The sequence below is a fragment of the Lissotriton helveticus genome, chromosome 3_1 (assembly GCF_964261635.1).
Source record: "Lissotriton helveticus chromosome 3_1, aLisHel1.1, whole genome shotgun sequence".
Lineage (NCBI taxonomy): Eukaryota > Metazoa > Chordata > Amphibia > Caudata > Salamandridae > Lissotriton > Lissotriton helveticus.
In genome coordinates this window covers 1,488,734,961-1,488,758,693 of record NC_136061.1, presented here as the reverse complement: position 1 = coordinate 1,488,758,693, position 23,733 = coordinate 1,488,734,961, and the positions used below count along the sequence as shown (strand labels likewise).

The following is a 23,733-nucleotide window of genomic DNA, read 5'->3' as shown; positions in this document are numbered from 1 at the left end:
AGCTAACAGGTATGTAGACTCAATTGCCAAATACTGTGCTAAAAATCTTGTATCCATCAATCTGGACAGGGAAAAAGAGCATGTTTCAAGTCCTTTAATGCTAACAACTGTAGTTGAAACTTGGCAGGAAGTGAGGCAAATGCAGGAAGAAGCTGATGAGGAAGAGAAAATTGTCTGGTTAAAAGCAGAATGTAGACAAAGAGAGGAAGATGAAATCTGGGTTTACAAAAATGAAAGACCAGTAATGCCCGATAGCATGGTCTCAAATATGGCCCGAATGTACCATGGTCAAGCTCGTATTGGGAGAGATGCCATGCTTCATCTATTTAGACAAGCGTGGTACAAAACAAAGTTCAGAATGATTGCTGAAAGCTTGTGCCAGAGGTGCCTTGTATGCCAACAGTTTAATCCAAACAGGAGAACAATTGTGAGTTTGGGAACCATAGGACGGGAGGGAGGTCCATTTACACGAATGCCGTTGGATTTCATCGAGCTTCCACCATGTAACAGACTTAGATATGTTTTGGTGATCATCTGTTTGTTCTCCCGATGGATAGAGGCTTTCCCCACAAGGAGGAACCATGGGTTAACTGTTGCAAAATTACTTCTGCGTGAAATCATCCCTAGATTCGGTTTCCCAGTGACGATTGAGACTGCTCGTGGTCCACATTTCCAAAATGAACTCATGCAAATGGTATGTGAAGCACTAGACATGCGTCAGAAACTGCATTGTGCTTACAGACCTGAGGCTTCAGGAGTAGTTGAGCAAATAAATGGAACTATTAAAAACAGGATTGCTAAAATGTGCTTGGCAACAGGAAGAAGAAGCTTTGCCATTTGTTTTGATGACCTTAAGAAGCATACATGACAGAAAAACTGGATTGAGTCCACATGAAATCTTAATGGGCAGGGTGATGAGACAGGCATTTGTACCAGCTGATAAGTTGTTGACAATAAATGATGACATCATACTGGATTATTGCAAAAACCTGTCTGACGTGGTGACTTCTGTGTTTCATCAGGTGGGAACTGAATCAAACACGAAAGCGAAAAGTCCAGCTCATTACCTATTTCCTGGAGACTGAGTAAGCATAAAAGTACACCGCAGAAGAAACTGTTTGGTGCCTCGTTGGCAGAGACCAAGACAAGTCATATCGGTTAGCACCACTGCAGTTAAATGTGCCGGAGTAAAGAGATGGGTACACGCAAGCCATACTATCCGTGTGCCTGAACTTGAAAATCCAAACAAAGAAGGTGAAAGCACAACTGATTCTGACTCTGAAGGTGAACCAGATACTGAAGATCGACAGGAACGTCAATATCTGGAAGTATCAGATGCTAGCTCTGCGTCTGAAGGAGAAGGAGAAATTATTGAAGTACCGAATTCTGAAGATCAATCTGAAGATCGAGAATTGGTAGAGAATAACACCAGTAAGGACACTGAGCAAAGCAAAGATAAAACTGGTGATCAAGAACATTCTGAAGAACAGTCTGAAAGCTCTGGAAGCAGGGACGAAAATCCTGACACTGGAAAAGAAGGAAAAACGCACAATAAGGATGAGATTCCAAGTACCAGCTATGGAGATGTTCCTAACAGAGTAAAAGAACTGTCAAAAGAGAAAACTGACTCTGAAAAAGAGAAAGACGTTGTAAAGTTTGTTGTAAATGAAACTGTCAAGGACACTGAAAGTGAAACTGACGACAGTGAAGATGAAACTCCATTAAGAAAGAGTTCAAGAAAAAGGGCTTGGAGAGTGGAACATAACACTACGGAGCCTAAGAAAAAAAGATTTTGCAAAGGAAATAATTGGCCTAAAGGAAATGATGGACTGAGATTTAAACTGGTAAATAAAGAAGGAAAGCCAAAGGAACAGGTCAATGAAATAACCAGTTAAAGAGAATCATTGGGAAAAAAATAGAAGTTGTCCAAAGGCCAAAAAGAGTGAGAAGACCAAATCAGAAGTACAAATCACCTGAATGGACCTACATAATACTACCTCCAATTGAAGAAGTTAACAGCAGTCAAGAGAATCTGAACTGCACAAAGACAAATGAGAAAAGTGAGTAAAGAACTGAAGCACAGAGAAAAGTGGTAATTGATTAAAAAGATAAGGTAAAGGTAAAACCTGAAATCCTGTTAGAAGAGAAGGCAGTGTAAGTGAAAAATAAAGTAGGTGACACAAGGTCGAAGAAAACTTGTTAGAAAATTAAAGCTTGTAGGTGACACAAGGTCGAAGAAAACCTGTTAGCAAAACTGGCTGTGTAAAAAAAAATGGTTAACAATGAGCATAAAACGAAATGTTCGAAATTTAGAAAATGGTGTAGATTATGTCTAATATGTACTGGATTACTAATATTGATATGGATAATTTTGGCTATTGTTATTCCTTTCCAGGATAACTTAGTGAAGTTAAAGCATAATGTGAGTTCAGGTGAACAAAATGTGTAATCAAAGTCTAACAAGCAGCATGTATATAGGCCAGAAATACATCAGGATAGTTCTATTAGTGATTTCACCAAAAATACATTTTCAAGATTATTGTCTGAATATGTCAGGAAAATGGATGCTAGTGACTGCTATGTGTGTGTAAAGTTACCTGCATCTGTTTCCGAGGGGGTGACATATCATCACCTTCCACTTACATATGGAGTCACGTGTAGTGTGATTGCAAGCCTGTTTTATCAGACAGGTAAATTAGAATATCATTATTCTAATTCGGATGAAGTCTTTGCAAAATTGAAAGTTGATAAGGCACTGAATAAGAAAAAGCCTGCTACAGTTATGGGAGAATACTTTTTAGAAATAGACTAATTAAGCCATGACTATGCGTTTAAAAATAATTTGATATGTAAAATGAGAGTGGAAGAGAAAGCATTTTTAGATATGGTTGAGGAAAGGCGAATTGCCTATTAACGAAAAGAAAAAGTAAAACATGAGAAATCCAATTATTGGACATTCTATGATGAGAATATTGATAAAAGAAAGGTGAATGTAGCAATAAATATAGACACTGCATTGTTAGGAAAATTATGTATAAGGAGAGACAACACTATGTATGACAATTATTTTGTGGGAGCAAGTCAATGAAAAGACACTTATAGAATCCAAGGGGGTTGGGAATTTAAAGGGGGAAAAGATACAGTTTTCCCTGGTATATATTTTATTTGTGAAAACAAAGCTTACTATAGATTACCGGACCACTGGTACGGGACCTGCTACGTGGGCTTGGTCTTTCCTAAAATCTTTCATGTAGATAGAGGTACTAATGGCATCCATGAGATAGGCAAACGTTTGAGTCGAAGAAAAAGAGAGAGTGTCATAGAAATAATAGGTGATGTTTTTGGAGCACTGATACCAGCAGTGGGAATAACTTTCAATGCAAATCGAATTCGAAGGTTGTCAACGATAGTAGATCGTTTGTCAACAGATTCTTAATGGTAAACACCAAAATGATTGCTATGAGAACTATGGTAATGCAAAATCGTCTTGCTCTTGACATAATATTAGCAAAAGAAGGAGGAGTTTGTGGAATTTTGAAGGTACAGCACTACTGCACCTACATTCCAGACAAAAGTCAAAACATTGAAAAGTACATTACAAATATTACAGAGTTGCATAGAGAAATTGAACCACTGGAGGTTGATGGTATTCTTGAATGACTTGGTAAAAGGTTTACAGCAGTCAAACATTGGTTTCAAGAAATAGGTAGTTCAATTATAGGTAGAATATTAATTCCAGTGATAGTATTAGGGATTTTAATGATAAGATTACGTTGCATATACAGAAAAAGAAGGAATGTTAGAAAGTCATTAAAGAAGATAATCCAAGAAAAACGAGAAAGAGAAAGAGAAAAAGGTGATATAGAAACGGAGGAGTTCCGAGAAAAGGTTTTTAAAGAGACTAAAGAAAAATATACTAGAGTATAAATCCATACTAATCTGAAGAACCTGAAACATGTTCAGATAAAATTTGCTACATTTTGGGAAATATTTGGTGAAGAGGGGAGTTGATGGAGCAAGGTGGAGAAACAAAATTGTGTGTACCCCTTGCAAAATCACACTTCCATAACCATAACTTGAACTAATGGAGTGATATGTGTAATTAATCAACTTAGAATAAGAAAAACACCTACATGAATACAAGTGGGAACGAATTTGCTTATGTTGCAATCAACTAATTATGTGATCTGTCATGTCATAAACTAATAAGCAGCTTTTGAGATAACGGAATGCGGCATAAATGTGCTTTTTGTTTACGTATTTTGTGGCAAAACATGGGAATAGGTGACTACTAATAGGGAAAACCTTAGTAAGGGGGAGGTAAACAGAAAAGTTACATTTCTAAAATCAACGTTAGTTTGTGTTTGTTTCTATGATAGGTTCCATTCTGGCCTGTGAGGCTTAGCAAAAAGATGGCTGACTTGTTGAAGTGCGAATAGAAAATGAACTGAGCATGCGCAAGCCCAAGTCCGAGTTCGAATGCAAGCGGCTTGTGCCTGGAGTGAATGCGGTTCAAGGACGATGTGGCCTGGAAGTCTAGATGGCTGCCAAAAGGATGAGCACAATGGTTCTGAACGTGAGAAAATCTTGGGAAGTTGCTAGTTGAAAACAGGATTAGGCCGGACATTGCCCAAAACAATGATCCTTTTAAAATCTAGCTGACGGAAGAAAAACAAATATTGTAATGATGAGGTGATGCTCATCCACCCCAAATTGTCCAATCAGGACTCGAATTTATGCTGAAAGTTACTCTTTTAGATAGATAGAGCTAGTGAAAAAGGTATAAAAAGTGCTGGTTTTAGTGAGGAAAAAACTCCTTTTCGATTTCCTCCAGAGATGCTGTCCGTATGCTGATTTTTTCTGAGATGTAAGACTTTGAATAATTTTTCTATTTCTTCTGAATGAGATCTGAACTTTAGGTGAGGTTATTAGTCAGGGAAGTTAGGAGAAAGGATGAATTTTGAGAACTATCTGTCTTATGCGAATACTTGCATTTCTGAAATCTAAATAAAATATCTGTTTCTGAATTTTCTGAAAATAAATTAAATTAACTGTTTGAAATACAATCCTAATTTTCCTGTTTAAAATGTCGTTTTGAATAAAGAAATAAAGTGTATAAACTTTAGACATGCTAAATTTGTTTTTAATAAAAATTAGATAAATGGAGAATTAAGCTGGTCTTGAGTTTTCCTATGCCTAATTTTTTACTAGCAGATTCGTCGACCACAGTGGTGGCGTGTCTAAATAAATGTTTTGTTAATGAAAACCATGGTAAAACTCATTTAAACTGCAGGTGTAAATAGTATAAATATTCAGTTATAGTTTAGACACTCCACTATGACACAGCAGCTCTCCTTTGAATCTCACCGATCCATGAAGTAGGGTGTAAGTGTTTTGTGAGTGACTCGCGGTGTCATGGGCCCCACTGTCAAGTATATGTATGATTTTGTACTTCAGGGAAAGGTGTCATGGTTTTAGAACTTATTTCCGGAGAACCGCTGCATCAGTACCTCTTCTGACTCTATCCAGCTGAACCCTTATTGCTCACCTGAAAGACTGACACTGCTTTCTTCTTTTGTATTGTTCCCATGATTCATACAAGTAGGCTCTTCCTTGGCTGGTAAGCTAAATGAAATAATGTCATGCCCTGTAGAAAAAAGAAGACATTCTAATCAACCGTCTCAAATATGCTTGATTCGATTTCATTTAATATCATAAAAGCAGAATACAGTGTAACCAGTGATGTACATAAAATCATTAAACAGTTGTGCCAATTTCAAATATTTAATTACGGTCTTATTAGTTTAACATGTCAAAGTAGATGGTACAACAAATTACTAAGGGCCTAAACGGCCAGCCCAGTTCAGCAGGTAGACCATGGAATCCATGCAAATGGGGCCTTGCGCACATGGTCGGAACATAGTGATAATAATTACAACTGTTGGGTTAAACCACGTCAGATATACAAATAAAGTGATGGTGCAGTGTCCTTATGACTAACATTAGAGTGTTTTCGAGCTAGACAAAGAGCTTGTGCATTAAAAGCCTACGTTTCTATGTGAGTTCTGTCTTTGGTTTAGGAGACCAATTATTAGGCTAGAAGCTTTCTGTTTGCTGAGCATGCCTCTCCACATTTATTTTTGCTGATCTGTAACTAGTGATGGCAGAAATACCTTTTGTGCGTATGCATTCCAGTCCTTTTGTCTTGTATGACTGCTGTCTTTGTGCAGCGTATTACCTCTTTTTGTGGCTCACACCAATTAGTTAGTTGAGAACACCTCTTTACAAGTCTTGTAGTTATTCCTAGACTTTATCTGAAGTGGGCGGTGAGTCTGGGAAAGCAAAATGCCCATAGTAGAGGAACTGAATTCAGCTTTCTCCTTTTTCTAGCCCCTTTGCTGCTAAAATCAGAAACTTCACTGCCTTACATGCTAGCTGGAATGTTGATCCTTCTAGTGATTTTATTACGGCAGACCTGCTTATTCTTATTTACTGTTGCCTCAATGTCGGCCGTAGTAGATTTTTCCAAAGAGGTAAAAGTGATGGGCATATACATTGTAGGTGAAGTAACGATTCACTACTATGTCCACAAAGGCGGCCTCCTGGGTGGGCCAAGTCTGTTGTCATTTTGGTGTGAGATCTTTAGACAGATAAACTCTCGTCCTCAGTAACATCAGGTTGTGCTTTTTTAATTCTGAGAAATGTTGCAGCAGATATTGTTGAGGTTTTAAAGTTTTGTATGTTGGCATCACCACCCACGTGTGACTGTTGTTCGCTAGGGCTGCTTTGTCTGTTATTGATGATCGCAGACTAATAGCTTTATTAGTTATTCGTTTGAATTCAGAGTAGGCAAGTATTGTGTGCCATGCCTCACTTACTTTAGAGATACAAGAGACTGGAATTCTTTAGTCTGGATTGTTTTATGATTTCTATCCAGCAATGGTGGGCAAGGGAGTTTGCCTCTGTTGCCCTCATTCTCCAGTAAAATTGTTAAGGGCACCTTGTCTTGCTGGGGTCTGTTTTTTTATCGAACTCCAGCCTGATATATGCTTGTGGTATGTGTTGTGGGGTCAAATGTAGTTTCTTGAACAGATTAGATTGTTGCTTTTACTTGCCTTAAGGCCACATGTTTTTGCATTCTAACTATAATACTACAAATTATAGCATATACTTTATATAACAGGTAGCATTCTTTACTGAGAACATTAGAGTGTACTGGCAAAAGGCTTCACTGTCTACATTGTTTTCAAATAACCTTGTAAAGTGCAGGCCTGTACTGATGGTACTGCAGGATGTGAGATAGTAGATCTCACTGTGCTTTTCTACAAATAGTGTTTCAAGGAGCCTGTAAGGTGTGAGATAGTGGATCGCTCTACAATACTAAATCAGAGCACTACAGGTACTGAGAGTTTAGGTCATTTAGATATTAATCTATCAGAAAGTCTCATCAGGAGCCGACGTGACAAGATAGTACTGTTACAGTCCATCAGACAGTTATATAAAAGGTAGATAGGAAGGAAGGGATCAGATCACATTTTATTACTCTAGCAAAGTCTGACGGAGAACCTACATGTAATAAAAGAAGAGATCACCAGGAACTATCCTAAGAAAGCATCATATGAGTGGCCCAAGATGATTTTAAAGTGCATCAATCACTCTGTGATAATTGGAGTACTAGAAGCTGCCATAGCAGCAAATCACCATACTGCAACACATTATTATGCATGAAGGGTGCGTGGGAAGGTATAATGACTTAAAATGGACTATGGTGCATGTCCTGAAGAACATTTTATAAAAGGTACCAAACGGTTATACTTTAACCGTCGAAACCTCCACCTATGACACAGAGCTAGTCGAAATGGAAAAACACTCAGACCAAAATGGATCAGTCCCAGTCAAAGGCAGCAGTTCACCATAACAAAAGTGTAACTATTTAGAGCTTGAAACCAAGACACTAACAAATAAAAGAAATACAACAATTTATCAGTTATCTTAGTCGCGATCGGTGGCTCTTTCTTCGAGTTCTTCACCAAAACGATAAACAAAAATTAAAGGTGGTTCTTCTATTCTCAAATAAATAGAAATGAAAGGCATCTATAACAGATCGATAATAGTTGTGGGCTTTAACAAACTTGGGCTCAGCACAGCAAATATACAATTTTAACTGAAGAATATTTTTTCATAGAACCAGATAATACCTTAACTACATTAACTCATGGGGCTGTGCAATCTACGCTTTAGGGTGCTCCATTTCTGTTTCCCTTCTTGTATCTATGTAGCGCGGGGCCTCGTACAACCTGAGCAAGGTCCAGGTGAGGTGAGGTCTTTCTCCCTACCATGGAGGGTGAGCATGAATATATTATATAGTTTTTTCATTTATTTTTGGTGAAACCAGGTGTGTGGGTAACTGACACAGTCAGTCCATAATTACGACTATACATTTTCCTCCATAGAATTTGTATTTCCTTATTGACATGGAGGGCTAATGTCTGCGGTTGTTACATGTTGTACCGTATTCAACCTTTCTAATTTTTTATTTCTCTCACTTTGGTGGTGGTGGTGTTTCTTTTGTTTCACTACTACTTGTGCAACTATTGAAAGAACAGAGGCCCTGACGAATGCCATGGGATTTTATACCCGATAGGCAGAAACATGTTGGCCCGTTATCAGACAGATATTTGTTTGACTGTCTCTCTTGCACTGTTCTTGGTTTTTAACTAGGAGGTGTGGTTCGTCCGCAGAATAAAGTTATTAGTAGGAGGACACTCCATCCTATTTTAAAGTCACTATTTCTTTGTTGCACTGCTATTCACTTGACCATCAAGGATCAGCCATCACTGACGGTTCGCGTATGATGGTGGACCAAATCCTTAACCAGCAATAGATGGTGCGGTGTTTGCTGTCCCAATGATCAGGGGACCAGACTGACATGCACTTGGGTTTGGCCAAATGATAGGACTGATCACTGAGTCTATTTGATGGAAACCCTTCACTAATTGTTCTGAATTTGTCAGCCATGTATGAATGATCTGCGCTGTGTTGGCTTTTCCTATACACATGGTGTTCACCGTATATTGAATTATGCTGTCTTCATGTGATTTATACACCCCGAGATCCTGGTGACTCGGACTGACAGTCCAGCTATATAATTAAGCTGATAGACCATCTGTGTTTTCTGTGTTATACGATGTTCCGGAAATGAAATTAATTAGATCCCTCTGTTCTTGAGGGGAGGCAAGGAGGAGGATGGGTACGATTGACGAGGGCGAATCAGCATAAGAGTCTTCAGCAGTGAGCGGAAGCGTACTGGACCTAAGCAAGGCACCAGAGAGCTGGCCCCGCGCCCTGCTAGGATGGTACATAAGAGTGGAGGTCCATACTGAGGGTTCAGTCTGGGATGATACTGGTGGCTGTAGGAAGCTGGTACCACCTCAGGACTGAAGTGAGATGAAACGGAACAACTTATTAAGAGGGGACCCAGGTCAGACAATAGCATGGGGAGTGGCAGCCTGAGCAGGCATTCGAACAGTCAGAAGTTTGGACTTGTATCTAAAATGCAAGCGTTTTGAGAATATGTGCTGATACTGATGGAGCAGGATTTCACAAAACAAACCTGTTCAATTGAATACCCCTATAACGCGTACTAACAGACAGTAGTGGTAAAATGATTAACGTGCACAAATACACCATACGTGGGAGGCTTGCTTTGCAAAATGCATGAACTAAACAAAGAATAAGATGTAAATAACCGGAAATGTAATCATCTTGTGTACAGCATGAATTAAGAAGGTTTTGCATGTATATGTAATAAAAGGCATGACATGCTGCTTTATCTCAATAAATAATGCTGCTTTCCTGCTTATGCTATGCTAGGAAAACCGATAACATGAAGTAGAGCTAAGGTGGGTGGTAAACAGTGAAAAATACATTATCACATAACTAATAAATGTCTGTTTTCCGTTCTTTCAGTAATGGACGAATCTTCCATCTTATTATTATTACATAACTTTATGTTAAAATACCATAAAAGCAACAAATTATCCAAAACAGGTTACAGGTACAAAAATAAAAAGAGTTAAAAATCCCTCAGTTTAAAAACCATATGATACAGTTTCAGTCAAAAAGGTTAAAAGATTACATTGCACCTACCCCACATTCAACCAATTAATCTACAGTCAAGGGGACCATTCTTAAAAACAAAAGGTAATTAAGCCAGGAAATCCACAGGTTATTGCTGCCCCTTGCATTCCTTAGTCTGAATGCAGCCCTTAAAAAGTTAATGATACAAAACAGTGTAAGAGCATCTGGAGCCAATTTTAAAAATAACAGTGCCACCCGTGCCTGTTTGAATTTAGCTTTCTTTAAAATTCCCTTCAGGAAGAGACTCCTGGGATATGAAAAAAAGGGCATAGTAAGATGAAATGGAGGGTGTCCTGAGGAGATCTACGATCGCAGCCACAGGGACCCTTCATCTCTATAGAAGGTGTGAACCCTACCAGGTCTGCTAAAATGTGATGCAAGAGATTCAACTTAAACCGGGTCATTAGAAATCTATCATGTGCACTGTATATGCAATGTAGTGTAGTTCCAATATTCCCAATAGGCTCTGCGCATTGGAATAATATATACTATAGAATTGACGTAGGACTTAGGTCGACTGGGTCTCTATCGAATACATTAAACTTAATAGTGAGTGCCAGCTAGATCAGAAGTCCCTAGAAACTTTCTCGAATAAAATAATACTGTAAAAGCATGGTATGGTTTCTAAGCCATAAAATACATACATATGTAAAAATACACTTCTAAAATACGCCTACCCCGATGTACCTATCCTAAGACTAGTACAAGGGAAGAAGTAAGTGTGGTATAGCATATGTTTAGTATTCTTTTGCCAAGAATCTATCCAAGATTTCTCTTAGGGTCTAATCAGCTCCGTACCTTTGTTTAGAATGAAGGAGGTCTGGTATCTCTATGTCTCAGGACTCGATTTCCCAACACCCCGCAAGGGGAGCTTGGAAACACGGAGCTGGATTTCTCGGCAGGAGAAAAGACAGCGTCTCTCTCAGTGCGTCTGCTGGAGGGTCAGCTTCCTTCGGCCCTTGATGTAGCGAGCTGCGTTGGGCAAGTAGATAGTAGAATTGCTCCAAACCACTGTGTGTTTGCTATGGCAAGTGTGGGCATATTTATAACTTGAAGGTGCCGAGTTTGACGTATAGTTGGACATAATAACGTCATCAAAGAGTCTCAGTTCTTTGAAAACACCATGAGTTCTTGGACAAATCAATATTCAAGCAAGGGGAAGTCCTTAACTGCTGAAGCCGATTTTTCCAAGAAATCGTGTGGCTTTTCGGAACTAGTGGAAGTAGCCATGCCGTATTTGGACTGCATGGGCCATGTCTAAATATGGTTATGATTTCTATACCTATGTAAGGACAAGGTGATTTATACCTATATAAGGGCATGAATCGGGAAAATTGCACAAAGGTCCTAAAATGTTAAACAACACCCACTCCACTTTATTATGTTCGACATTACTAAATTTAAGCTCTAAAACATATCTAAAGCATGTGTTTACAATCCCACCCAAAAATACATAAAATGAATTTGAAAATGGTTGTACGCATTTAAAAGCAATGATTTCATTGTAAGCATATAATATGATATTGGCAATGCTAACCGAATGAATCACGAAATTACTTTTATGAAATGGCTCTTAGTTACAGAATTTTTTTTTCGAGACCATCCCTTAGCAAAATATATATAAACTGTTTTGGTTTGTGGATAAGGTCAATATTGTTTCTAGGAAGTATTCAAAGAATTCTTGTTCTCTAAGAACAGTTCTACTTTAAGCAGATTTACTTTGTGCCAAAAAAAGAAAAGGTTCAATTTTGGAAAAAGTCAAATCAAATTGTAGAAAAATAGAGTTCCAAAGTTAGAAGTTTTGTTTTGAAAACGAAGAGGTCGAATTCAGAGTTCACAGAACGCTGTGTACTAATTTCAAAAGTCATTCTCGTTGTTAGGAGAAAACATCAAATCTTCTAAGCTGGCAAAGAAATCGTCTTCCACAGTAGGTGAAAGTTGAACCACTTCATTAAGTAGATCAATCATACACAGATTAGAAGCATCGCCGTCAGCGTCAGTCGCATTAGCAATGTTCACAGTAGATGGTACCTGTGTGCCTGTTGGTCCACATACCTCACCGTCAGCTGGAATTGCTGGTGAGACCTCAATGAATGCCGTCATCAGGATTGGTAGCCGTTGGGGACAACACAATGCATGAGCCGTTACCAAACCAAGCAAAGCGTCAACATCCGTTGGCAGCGCTGATGGAAGTGTTAGACAGATATCCAACACGCATTCCTCTCCACAAAGCAGGCATAGTAGAACAGGTAAGATGCAATCTTGCCAGATTGGTCTGAATGATAGGAACCACGTGGTATTCCGTTCTCTGAAACGAGCCAAGCCAAGAATCTGTGTTATCTGCTCAGGATACTGCATTGCCAGAAGAGTATTCTCCATGGTAATCTGGGTATTGCTGGTGACCGGACTTGCCACAACGGAGCAGAAGGAACAAAAATAGTATCCCTGCTACGAGTCCCAAGACGAGAGGCAGGCCGCCGAACACAGAGTGCATGAAGTTTGGAAAAATGCCTAGTACTGCTTCAAAGGGTGCTAACAGATCAGAGAAAATCGTCTTAAATACATGTACAATACCACTGGTATCAGACATGTTTAAGATACGACCTAACATTTCTGCGAAATGTATGGGGCAGTTTGTTGATAATAGGACATGTATCTCTGCAGAGGACCTTGCAACTTGCAGATAATACGTCTCTCTGGACGAGGTCAGTGGCACAGTTTTTAGTAAAAGAATGGCTTTCATTCTGCTTAAAGTATCAATTTGTATAGAAGAGATGTTCAGTGAAGGCCATAGCGGCGACTCCCCGTCTGACTTACTTTTAGGAAACAATACTTGCATACAACAAGTGACCCGGGCTGACACACTAACGAGATAGGCTATTCCTTTCATCATTCCACAACAGCTGTGATCATTCAACATTAAGTAGCTCCCATTAGAAAGCTGCCTAAAAATTGGATCTATCACTGCTGCCGGAGAACACTGCAGGTGGCAGGATAAGTTGTTTCAAGAACCATCACAGGCTCCGTGTAAATTAATACCCTGACATAAAAGAGTTCCGCTTAGTGCGTTTTTGCAATTTTTACCACTAAGAAACACCTCTTTTCCCTCACTCCAACATTTGTGTGTGTATGGTAAATCCCAGGTCAACTTTATGTATTCTTTACCCAACCTTCATACAGGCCTGCTGGTATGTGTTTTAAGCAATACTGACACTGGAAAATCGTCACTGGTATCGTGATGGTGCCATGTATTATCCATTCCACCACTGGTTTCTCAGAAACAGTTAATGGTAATTTTTCCAATTTTTCTATGCTCAACACTGTATAGTCTGCTCTCCTCTGTGCCAAAGAGATTTGTTTATCTGTAAGGTTAAATCCAGTAAACAATGACGTGGTGTTGATCAGACGCCAAGGCACATAGCCTGAACGAAGATTTTGTAACGTCCAGCCTAGCAGCATTATAGAACGCAATTGAGACTGGCCATGTTGTAACATGAGCAAGTCCATTATGTCAATGGCAGAGGATACTATGCTGTACACAGAATAAATTCTGGATGACAGAGTTGTTAACCCATTTTGAACTACAGAGAGAGCTTTCTCTAATTTAATACGATCAATTTCTCGTATACGTTCTGTAGTTTCCATTTGCGTGACTTTCCAGGCATCATTATATGCAGCGTAAATCCCGGCGTATATGAAACGTTTATGACGTGGTTTGCGAGGTCCTAGTAAGAAGTCTCTCAAATTAACACCATCTTTAAGTAAAGTTAAGTGTTGTTTTATATCTGGAAGTGCGGATTTTTGTAGCCACTCAAGGCACAGTTTTCCTACACTGTATGTTGTTATTATCCCTGGATGTTGTCTATGGACATATCTTGGATCTGGCCTAGTTACTGTAAACCCTTGTGTCTTGTTCAGGAATCTATCTTGACAGTTATTTGTGTCTGTAGGCCAGATTAACCATTTTTTCCAATCAGGATGAGTTCTGTTCTTTTATAAAATATATTTTACGTCTACCTCCTCATCTGTAGTTCCATTACTATCAGGTGTGGGTTGTGGTATGGACGGTTTGTTTAAATCTTTTATCTTAGCAAGGCCAAGACAAGATGCCTGCTGAACAGTTTCATTTAAAAACATTATTTGTTCTGGGATGATGCAGGCCGCAGAATAAATTTGCTTAGTATTAGTCATCATACTTTTCAATCCTGTCTTATAAACATTTCTAAAGTAAAATGTTTCTGGATTTGTGGTATTGAAACCTGAAAAGTATGGACATTTTTCAAAAAATGTTTTTGAGCTACCCTTTGGCAGCGTTGGACAATGTTCCCATTGATAATAGGAAAAAAAAAATCTAGGATTTGCAGATTTGTGCAAATAATGATGACCATAATGATCAAAACAATACATTTGTTCATAATCAGATGAACCGTCTAAGTATTCATGTTTTGTAAATTTTGCTGATGTTTCTAAGTCTGCCATCATGTTATTAACAGTCTCAAAGTCCCAATCATCAGAGAATGTACTGGGTGAAACAAAATCACTCAAGGACACCTTAAATTGGTGTGGGATCTTCAACAGCTCTACAGGACCATAAATGTCATAATCAGTTCTGTCCCATGCTATACCACCAGGTAGAGGAACGGCTGTGATGTTCACTGATGACAGGTCTCTTTGTTCATGAGGAGATGATTTGTGTGGCTTCAGGAGCAAGTTGATGTTCTTACTTGCTGTGTCCATTTTACTATATTTTCCATCTATCAGCTTTCCCAAACTAAAAACAAGAATGAGCCAAAGTAGGAAAAAAAAGTACACCTAACACAATCCAAAATTCAACCCATGGTGAAACCAGATATGTATTTGCAAGCTGGTGACAAAGTTCTGTTACTTGTTCCTTGAAAGTGTTATTAGCTGGCGTTCTTTCGGGCTCACTGGGATCCTCAGAAAAGTTATCAAAGATGATGAAATAGCTAGAGGCAGTTCTGTCAATTGTTGGTATCGCATCCGGATTTTTTTAAATCACTGGAGCTGCTCTGGAGCTGATTTTCCTCTCGTTGATGTCTTGTGAATGTTTTGCTAGCTGCTCATTGATGTCTTCTAAGGTTTTGGTCCAGTCTTCGGCTGACATCATGTTTGTCAACTCATTGGTTACTTCCACTATTTCTTTGGTTAATTTGTTCAAAATGCATGACAATTCTTCGATGATTAATAGGATTAGATCCAAGCTACATTTGTTTAGAATACCATACCAGCGTTCCTGAAATCGTTTTGAATTTTTGCATAATGATGGCTTAAGGGCTATGCGTAGGCCTCTGGGTATGCGTTGTGCTCTAGAATATTTGACTAGCGTATTGGCATGAAGTTTTTGATTAATCTCTCTTTTTGATAAGTATAGTAACTGTCTTATGTTCTGCTCCTTGATGCGATTGGCAGACGTCTGTGCTATGTCTTCATGGATTAATGCATACATTCTTGATGCTTCTTCTTCAGCGAAGGCGAAGGTGTCTGCCCTAGCATCAGTCGATTTGGCGATATCTTCATACGACATCTTTGTGAGCTCAAAAAAGATTTTTAGTAGGCGTGCTCCCAGTCTAGTGGGCGGAAATAGAATAGTAGTAAATTGTAATGTATGCTGGTGCACAGCCTTATGAAGTTCCAATTGGTGGATTAGATTAAACGAAGTTTAGGTGCTCCACTGGTGACGTCTTCCGTCCTGTGGCATCTAAGTATCATGAATAAACATGTGTTTCCAAATGAAATTGGTCACATCCCCTTGGTCATACTCATTTAGAGATGCTCCCGGAAGAAGGGCAGTATGCCGAAATGCATAGGAGCTATCTAAGCTCATGATGAAACGGAATCAGTTTAAAAATCAAAGTGACAAGAAATTACGTGAATTTCTGATACAGCATTTGAATACTAATGAAAATGAGAAAATAAACATATGATTTAACTCAATACAAGAATTTGTGGAGTCCTTGTTTACAGGAACCCCAGAGTGTGCCCAAGGGGATGTGACCAATTTCATTTGGAAACACATTGTTTATTCAGTATAGAAAGATGCTACATCATTGTAGACGGGAGTTTCTTCACAAACTGTTATTTGGGTTTCAAGAGGCACAAGTTCCATGGCTTTGTTGCATAGTCCTTCTTTTCTCACTGTAGATTCTTCAAAGGTGATGAGTCTTTCAGGTGGAACCTCTTGTATAGTAGCAAGATTTGGGCGTCTGCTACTTCTTTGGAGTCCACTGGGCCTACTACTTATTTTCGGCCACATTATGTGGTTTTACCAGGTCGGTCGATACGAACCGGTTCTCCTTTCTTCCAGCAAGGGGCGGCAGTAACACTGTTCTTGATCCGTGGATTGCTAGCACAGGAGCTGGTTTTCTGTAAGAAGGAAGAGGGCAGTGACTCCATCATCTGCGCAGCGGGACTGCGAGTCCCAGGCTCCTCAGCGGCTGCTGACACGCCGCACCTGGGACTCTTCCCGGCTGGCCGCGCCTCCCTCTTGTGCCCTTTTAACCGCGCCTCGCGGCCCCCGCTTCGCGGGAGCCGCTCAAGGCTGAGTGACCAGGAATCCGTGACCCAGGAGGCTACAGCGGGGCTTGTACACGGACGAGGAAGAGGGCAGTGACTCCATCATCTGCGCAGCGGGACTGCGAGTCCCAGGCTCCTCAGCGGCTGCTGACACGCCGCACCTGGGACTCTTCCTGGCTGGCCGCGCCTCCTAGCCCTAACTAACTACATCTTCAGTACCGCAGACGCGCATCGCGGGACGCGCGCGGGCGGTCGCCGGGCTAAGCCCGGGCAAAGGGCGGGCCGTTCTAGGCCGTTAGAGGCCGGCAGAGACCGGACCGGGCCACCCCCCTGACGTCCTGCTTTCACGGCCTCTTGGTACCGACCTAGAAATGGCAACTAGGGTCTCCAGGAGTAAAACTGTACTACAGTGTTCCAGTACTCTGGAAAAAATGTTCCCGAAAGCCAGTGCACTTGCCAACAAATGCCCGCCAGTACTGGATAATCTTCTCGAGATGGGCCCAGAAAATGTGTCATTGGACTCCACGGACTCCTTAATTGATGTTAGTACCCCATTACCTGTGAACGCTACCCATCTGTCACTCTTGGACAGTATCGACCAGACCATTGAGTCCGTCCTGCAGCAATTAAGAACTCCATCAAACTCTCAGAGGGATAGAGACTCACCACGGCCATCTGGGATCGCTGCTCCCTCCTTCAATGTGAATTGCACGGGAACTGAGTCGCAGGAAGTGGGCCAGGCTGTACTTCTTACAGATCCTGCAAGTAGTGGAATGGAACAACCACCGAAAAGGAAACGGACGAGGAAATTAAAAAGGGCAAAGAGGGCCAAAGTCGACATAATCGAGCAAAATCTGGATGGCAGTACAGACATCTCAGCCTCCCCTGAGGTCATTTCCCCAGGGTCTAGGTCGGACTATTCTGGCCCTCCTTTAGCTACGGCCTTACCAGTGCATTCAGGCCCATTTATATTTGGTGGGGCACCTCCTAGCATCACAGACACGCTTATCAGTTCACTTACAGACATTTTTAAGAACTTGCTGAACCCCCTGTCTGCTAAACTGGATGCCATAGAGGCTAGATTGCTGGCCATAGAAAGCATTCACAAAATGAACAATCCTGGGCAGGGCCTAAATGCTCCAATTTCTCCAAGAGCTCCCCGGGAGTCGACTGGGAATAGACCCCCGATTTCTGGAACGACCTCCCAGGCCTCCAATGTGATACCAGGCCAGTCTGGGGCCTTGCATAGCAAAAACGGTGCTTCAGCCCCACAAAGGCACCCACTGCCATCCCAAACATCAAGGCCTCCTGTTCCTGCTCCCAGGAGATCCAAGCAACTTCCATCGTCACAACCGACCAGAGATGAGAACTCTCCCAACGGGTCTACTGGCCACATTACTAGCCCCCATGCTAGGCGCAGGGTGGTCAATTTGCCCCCCGAAGCAGTACCTTATACAGCAATTATGGTGGGAGTGCCTGAGCTTACCGGTGATACAAGGGAGCCGCAGGACTCTTTACGTAACAAGGTAATAAGCTGGCTCAATATCAACAGGCCTCTCCCTCCTAACTTGAAAGGTGAGGTGCTGATGGTCAGGAGGATTCCATGGATTGGTTTTACCCCAAAGAACAGGGCGGGGGATTGTATTATTGTTAGTTTTAAAAGCCCACAGGTTGCCACCTATATTTGTAATTGGCTTGTTAGGCCTGATAAGTCCACCATTGAACTAGTGCCTCTCTCGCACTTCTATCCAAATGCTTGTAACACGGTGGTGGAGAGGGAGCAGGGGTGGACTAGAGTAGGCTTTGCTGTAGATGGCTCACGTTACAGGCCCAAGCATTTTATACCTCCCGCTCCTGCCAATTTCACCCACCATAATAGATTCTCCTGCCTTGATCAGGTGGACTGACCACAAAAGGGGGACACTCCTCCGAGTCTGGGGAAGCCAGTTTGTGGGGTTTCAAGCAGGGGGGGAGTGAGTGTTGTTCCTGCAACTGATTATGAGCCACAGGATACTGCCAAAGAACGAAGGGGTACCCCGGAAGGCATTCCGGTTCAAGAAGGGCCATTATTCAGTACTCGGATGGGCTGCAGTTTGCAAGTACCGGAGGTGGTTGCATCACCTATCACTCCGGCTACTATTACTGGCCTGCAAGACTCTGACCCCCCCCACAGCCATTGCTCTACTTTCCATTGGAGGGCCAGGATCATCACCACAAGGTCCAGGGTTGAGAATTCTCTCCTGGAATGTGGCGGGGATCGTAAATAAGGAAGGTACACCGGAGTGGGATCTCCTGGTAAGCGCTAGTGACATCCTCCTTTTTCAGGAGACATGGGCGAGGGAACCACAAACTAGAACAGGGTTCGAAATTTTTTAAATCCCAGCAAAGTGGAGCGGGAGGGGGAGGCCATCGGGAGGGCTGGCAATCTGGATAGCGAGTCACATTGGGTGCCAGGCGGAAAAGATGCACACGTTTTCGCAGGACATTCAGTGTGTGTCGCTTACGTGGCCTGGTAAAATATCTTGGGCCATTGTTAACGTTTACTCGCGTCCAGTAGCCGCGTCAAATTAATCCCCTAACTTAAATGAGCTCTCCTCCTTCCTAGGCCAATTGTCAAGTGACCATAAGATAGTCCTGGGAGGGGACTTTAATTGTCACTTCGAACCCCTACAAGGACTAAAGGAGGGTGCCCTTACTGCTGAGGACGATTATTGGGGGGTCCCACCCTCGTCCTCGCCCCACCCTAAAGCCTGGTCCCCACTAGCAGTACAACTCATGTCCCTTACCTTGAACTTTGCACTGAGGGCATGTAATGGTCGTACTTCCTCCGATACCCCCTCAGTGTGTACTTTCAATAGAAAGGGCCATGAGTCGAGGTTGGATTATATAATGCTAGATATCACATTGTGGCCAAAAGTCCTTGACTTTAGGGTGTTACAAAGGTCGGATAGCGACCATAATGCTCTTCATTTAGACATCCAGCATCCACTGCCCCTAGCAGGCTCGCCCACTAATCCCGGTGGAGAGGACCAGGGGGATATGCTCCTCACCACAAACAGGCGTCGGGTTAAATGGGCAAAGGTTCTGAGCACAGAGGATGCCATTAATAAGCTTTACGGCTTGGCACTTCCCAGATTTAGGGAGGTGGATGCGCTTATAAATGAACCAAGATCCCTGGTCTTTAACGAGAAATTAGCGAGCATTCACCAGGAATTAGTAAGGGCACTTGGAGAGGTGTTTTATCCGGTGGTACCCACTCGAAGGAAAAAGACTCGTGCCCCCACTTGGTACACCTCTTCTTGTAGGGCAATTAAATCTGAGCTAGTTGCCACAATCAAGGAGGGGTCAAATAAGGGTAAGGTTCGAGACCTTAGAAGGGAGTACAAAGCAGCAATGGCCAATGCAAGGGCAGAGTGGGACTGGAATCACTGGCATGACTTGTCTGAAGCTCTAAAAGCCAGAGATTCTAGAAAATTCTGGGCCCTGGTCAATAATGGGAGGGGGGAACTTAAAACAGCAATTGAACCTAACATCGCCCCCTCGCTGTGGGAGGCTCACTTTGGGGCACTTTACCAAGACACTCCTCTATGGCCAGATGGAGTGGTGGTAGTGCCCACAAGCACCTCGGACACGGCCCTGGAATTCTCTCTAGGAGAAGTGATGATTGCTCTGGAGCGTTTAGCGCTGGGGAAGGCGCCGGGGCTGGACAAGCTACCGGGGGATCTTTTTAGGCATCACCCAGACATCTGGGGCCCGTACCTCCTTATTCTCTTTAATGCCATCTTAGGAGGTATGTCGGTCCCCGGCTCTTGGCTGGGGGCAGAGATTGTACCGATTCATAAGAAGGGGTCTCCTCTGCTCCCAGCCAACTACAGGCCGATTAGCCTGATAGATGTACCCCAAAAGCTTTTTGCGCGCCTCATTCTCAACCATTTGCTGGACTGGGTGGAGGACAACGACATTATGAGCCCCCTGCAGGCTGGCTTCAGGAAGAACACGTCGACCATGGACCAGATTTTCCGCCTCGTCCTCCTCTACTGGAAGACGGTGACGTTAGAGGGGGGGAGGCTGTACATGGTCTTCGTGGATCTGAGGTCAGCCTTTGACCTAGTCCCGCGTAGCAAATTGTGGGAGGTTTTGGAAAAGTTAGGAGTACCCCCTCAACTACTCAGCATCATAACCAGGCTGCATGAGAATAACTACGCTCAGGTGAGGTGTGGGAGGGATGGTAAGCTTTCGTCCAGGTTCCCAGTCCGCCGAGGAGTCAGGCAGGGCTGTGTCCTGGCACCGACACTGTTTTGTCTTTTTATTAATAGCGTTATATCACACCTAGATAACGTTAAGGACAATGATGCCCCACTTCTGGCAGGCAGGAGGGTTCCGGCAATCATGTTTGCTGATGATACCCTCCTGCTTTCCAAATCTCCTATGGGGATCCAGAGAATCGTGAACGGATTTGGTCTTTTCTGTCGCCAACACGGGTTGGAGGTGAACACAGAGAAGACCAAGTTCATGATTTTCAACCCTCCCAATAAAGCCAGACCTAACCCCACCTTGGGAACTGTTAGCCTCGAGAGGGTCTCCACCTTCATATATCTGGGGGTAACACTCCAGGAAAACCTTTCATGGGACTGCCAGATAGCCAGATCAAGGGTCAAATTATCCCAGCTATCGGGTGCTATCTTGAAGGTGGTAAATACTTCCACTTTCAAGCCGTTAAGCCCGGCCCTTGAAACATATAGGACTCAGGCTAAGGCAGCAGCCATGTACGGCAGTGAGTTATGGGGGCACAAAGCAGGGAAAGACTTGGCAGGAGTAGAAAACAGTTTTTTAAGGCGCCTACTTGGTCTTCCGCAAGGTACGCCACTTCTGCCACTAAGATTAGACATGGGTCTTCCCTCCATTGCTGAAGAGCTTGTGTCAAAGCCAGTGAAGTTCTGGCACCGACTCTGGTCCACTGACGAATTACATCATTACAGACAGGACCTAATCCATGTCATGAGCCTGAATCGTAACAGCAAAATCCCCTGGCTTGCTTTCGTAAAGGATGAACTGCTTAGTATGAACTTATCAGAACTGTGGGACGAGCCAACTCGAGGTTGCCAAAGGATTTCACGCAAAGCCTTGACCCAACTGTATAAGGAGAAGAGCCTGGCACTTATGGTTAATGCTCACAATAGCGGCACCCTCACTGCGCGTTTTATGGAATCCAAAAATTCTTATGTTTTTGAACCTTTTATGGATTTTATTTTTCCTGTACTGGCGAGGAAATTGTTTGTGCAATGGAGGTTTGGCACACTCCCTACTAAAACTTTCACCTGCAAATGGACCAAAGGGGGTGATAAGTTGTGTCCGTGCTGCAACACCCATGAGGAAGATGACTTACATATCATGTTCGTATGTCCTGCATATTACAGACCCAGGAAATACTGGATAGCACCGCTGTGCAGAAACCTGGGGTTCAGGAAGTGCTTACAGGCATACAGAGTTATGAAAACTAGTACTCTGGGTCATGTTGTGTTTGCCATATCCAAATTTTTAATGGCAGCATGGATAATCAGGAAGAAAATAGCCCTCTGAACCATGGTACTGTCTGTATCCTCTACTCCTCGCTGGTCGAGAAGAGACTTTTTGTATGTATTAATATCGTTTTTAATATATGTATTGTATTTTATTGCATCTTTTATGGTCTTATGGCCGAAATAAAGAATTTTTGGATTGGATTGGATTGTAAGAAGGGCCAAATTCCTTCTTATCCTCTATTTTTTCTCTGACCAGATCCCCAATCTTTGGAATCCAGACAGGTCTTGCTGGGACAGGTGGATTTTCTTCAGTGGTCGTTGGCTTCTGTAATGTGTTGCTTAGACTTCTTCGTGTTTCATTTAAGTCCTGCAAAACAGCCAAACGGTCTTTGATATCAAAGGGTTTTTGTTCTACCACTAAAGTATGACGATTGAGGTCTTCAGCAATCATGCTAGTACCAAAAAGGATTTCATATGGAGTGATTCTACCCAGAGAATTTCTTGGCAGATTGTTTAAACTACGTTGGAAACTTATTAGATGTTTGACCCACCCGCCACCCAAGCTTAATACCCTAGCTGTTATAGATTGCTTTATGTCCCAGCTTTTTCTTTCCACTACCTCAGGATGGAATGGACTTGAGTACCGCAATACAACGCCCAGATTGGCCATGGCTTTCTTGTAAGCTCGAGAGCTAAACGCAGGACCCTGGTCAGAATGTAGCGTGCCAATTGCGTAGGTGCCGATAAAGACTTGTAAATCTTTTATAACAGTTCGAGCGTCAGCTGAGCGCTGAGGCCACATCCAAATGAATCTATCCTAGTATTAATGGGACAGCATTCGTCTATAGTGACGTCTGCTTGTAGACAGTCTAATGCTCTCTAACAATGGTATCTGTACTGAGCTGGCTATGTCTAACAATGGTATCTGTACTGGGCTGGCTACATTGTAGTCAGGTATCTGGCGGCGTTCTATGCTGCGATCTCTGTTGCAGTCATGGCAATTAATTGCAAATTCGTGCATGTGGGCATTCATCCCTGGCCACCAGTACGTCACTTTCAATTCTAGTATAAATTTAGAGATCCCTTGATGTGTCAGACCCTCTCCCATATGTGCTTCGTGTATCAAAGCTGCTCTACGTCTTCTGTTTGGAATTACTCTATCCCCACTCCAGGGATTCGAGCAAAAGGAACGGAGTTGGCATCAACTATGTATGAATATTCGAGTGGATAGTTTAGAGGTAACGCTGCACCGCTGCCTTTGCTTGTGGCATTGACAGCTAGCATTGTTTCACCGTCTATTTTTGTTTTTGAACGAGTGATTGCAGCTACGGAAGCCGTTTGCACAGCTGCCTTCACAGTCTCATCAGCCAATGAATTCCCTGCAACGTGAACGCCATCACGCTGGTGACTCAGTGTATGGATCACATGAGTCTTTTGCAGTTCTTTCTGTAATAGAACTACTTGTTCCCAAAGCAATTCATGCTTGATTGTGCCGCCTTTTGCGTCTTTGCAACCGTTTGGAACCCAGTTTTGCAAG

General features: G+C 42.3%; 1 protein-coding gene across 5 annotated transcripts in view; it reads right to left on the bottom strand.

The window, feature by feature from the left end:
* Positions 1 to 23,733, bottom strand: part of LOC144823540 (uncharacterized) — a 606,829-nt gene that overhangs the window by 220,830 nt on the left and 362,266 nt on the right. For 4 of the 5 annotated variants that reach the window (XM_078682147.1, XM_078682144.1, XM_078682143.1 and 1 more), the window contains one exon: positions 5,549 to 5,647. The exons of the other annotated variant lie outside the window; for it this stretch is intronic. In XM_078682147.1, the coding sequence (XP_078538273.1) occupies positions 5,549 to 5,647 (99 nt within the window). The remainder of the gene's footprint in view (positions 1 to 5,548; positions 5,648 to 23,733) is intronic. 5 annotated transcript variants of the gene reach the window in all.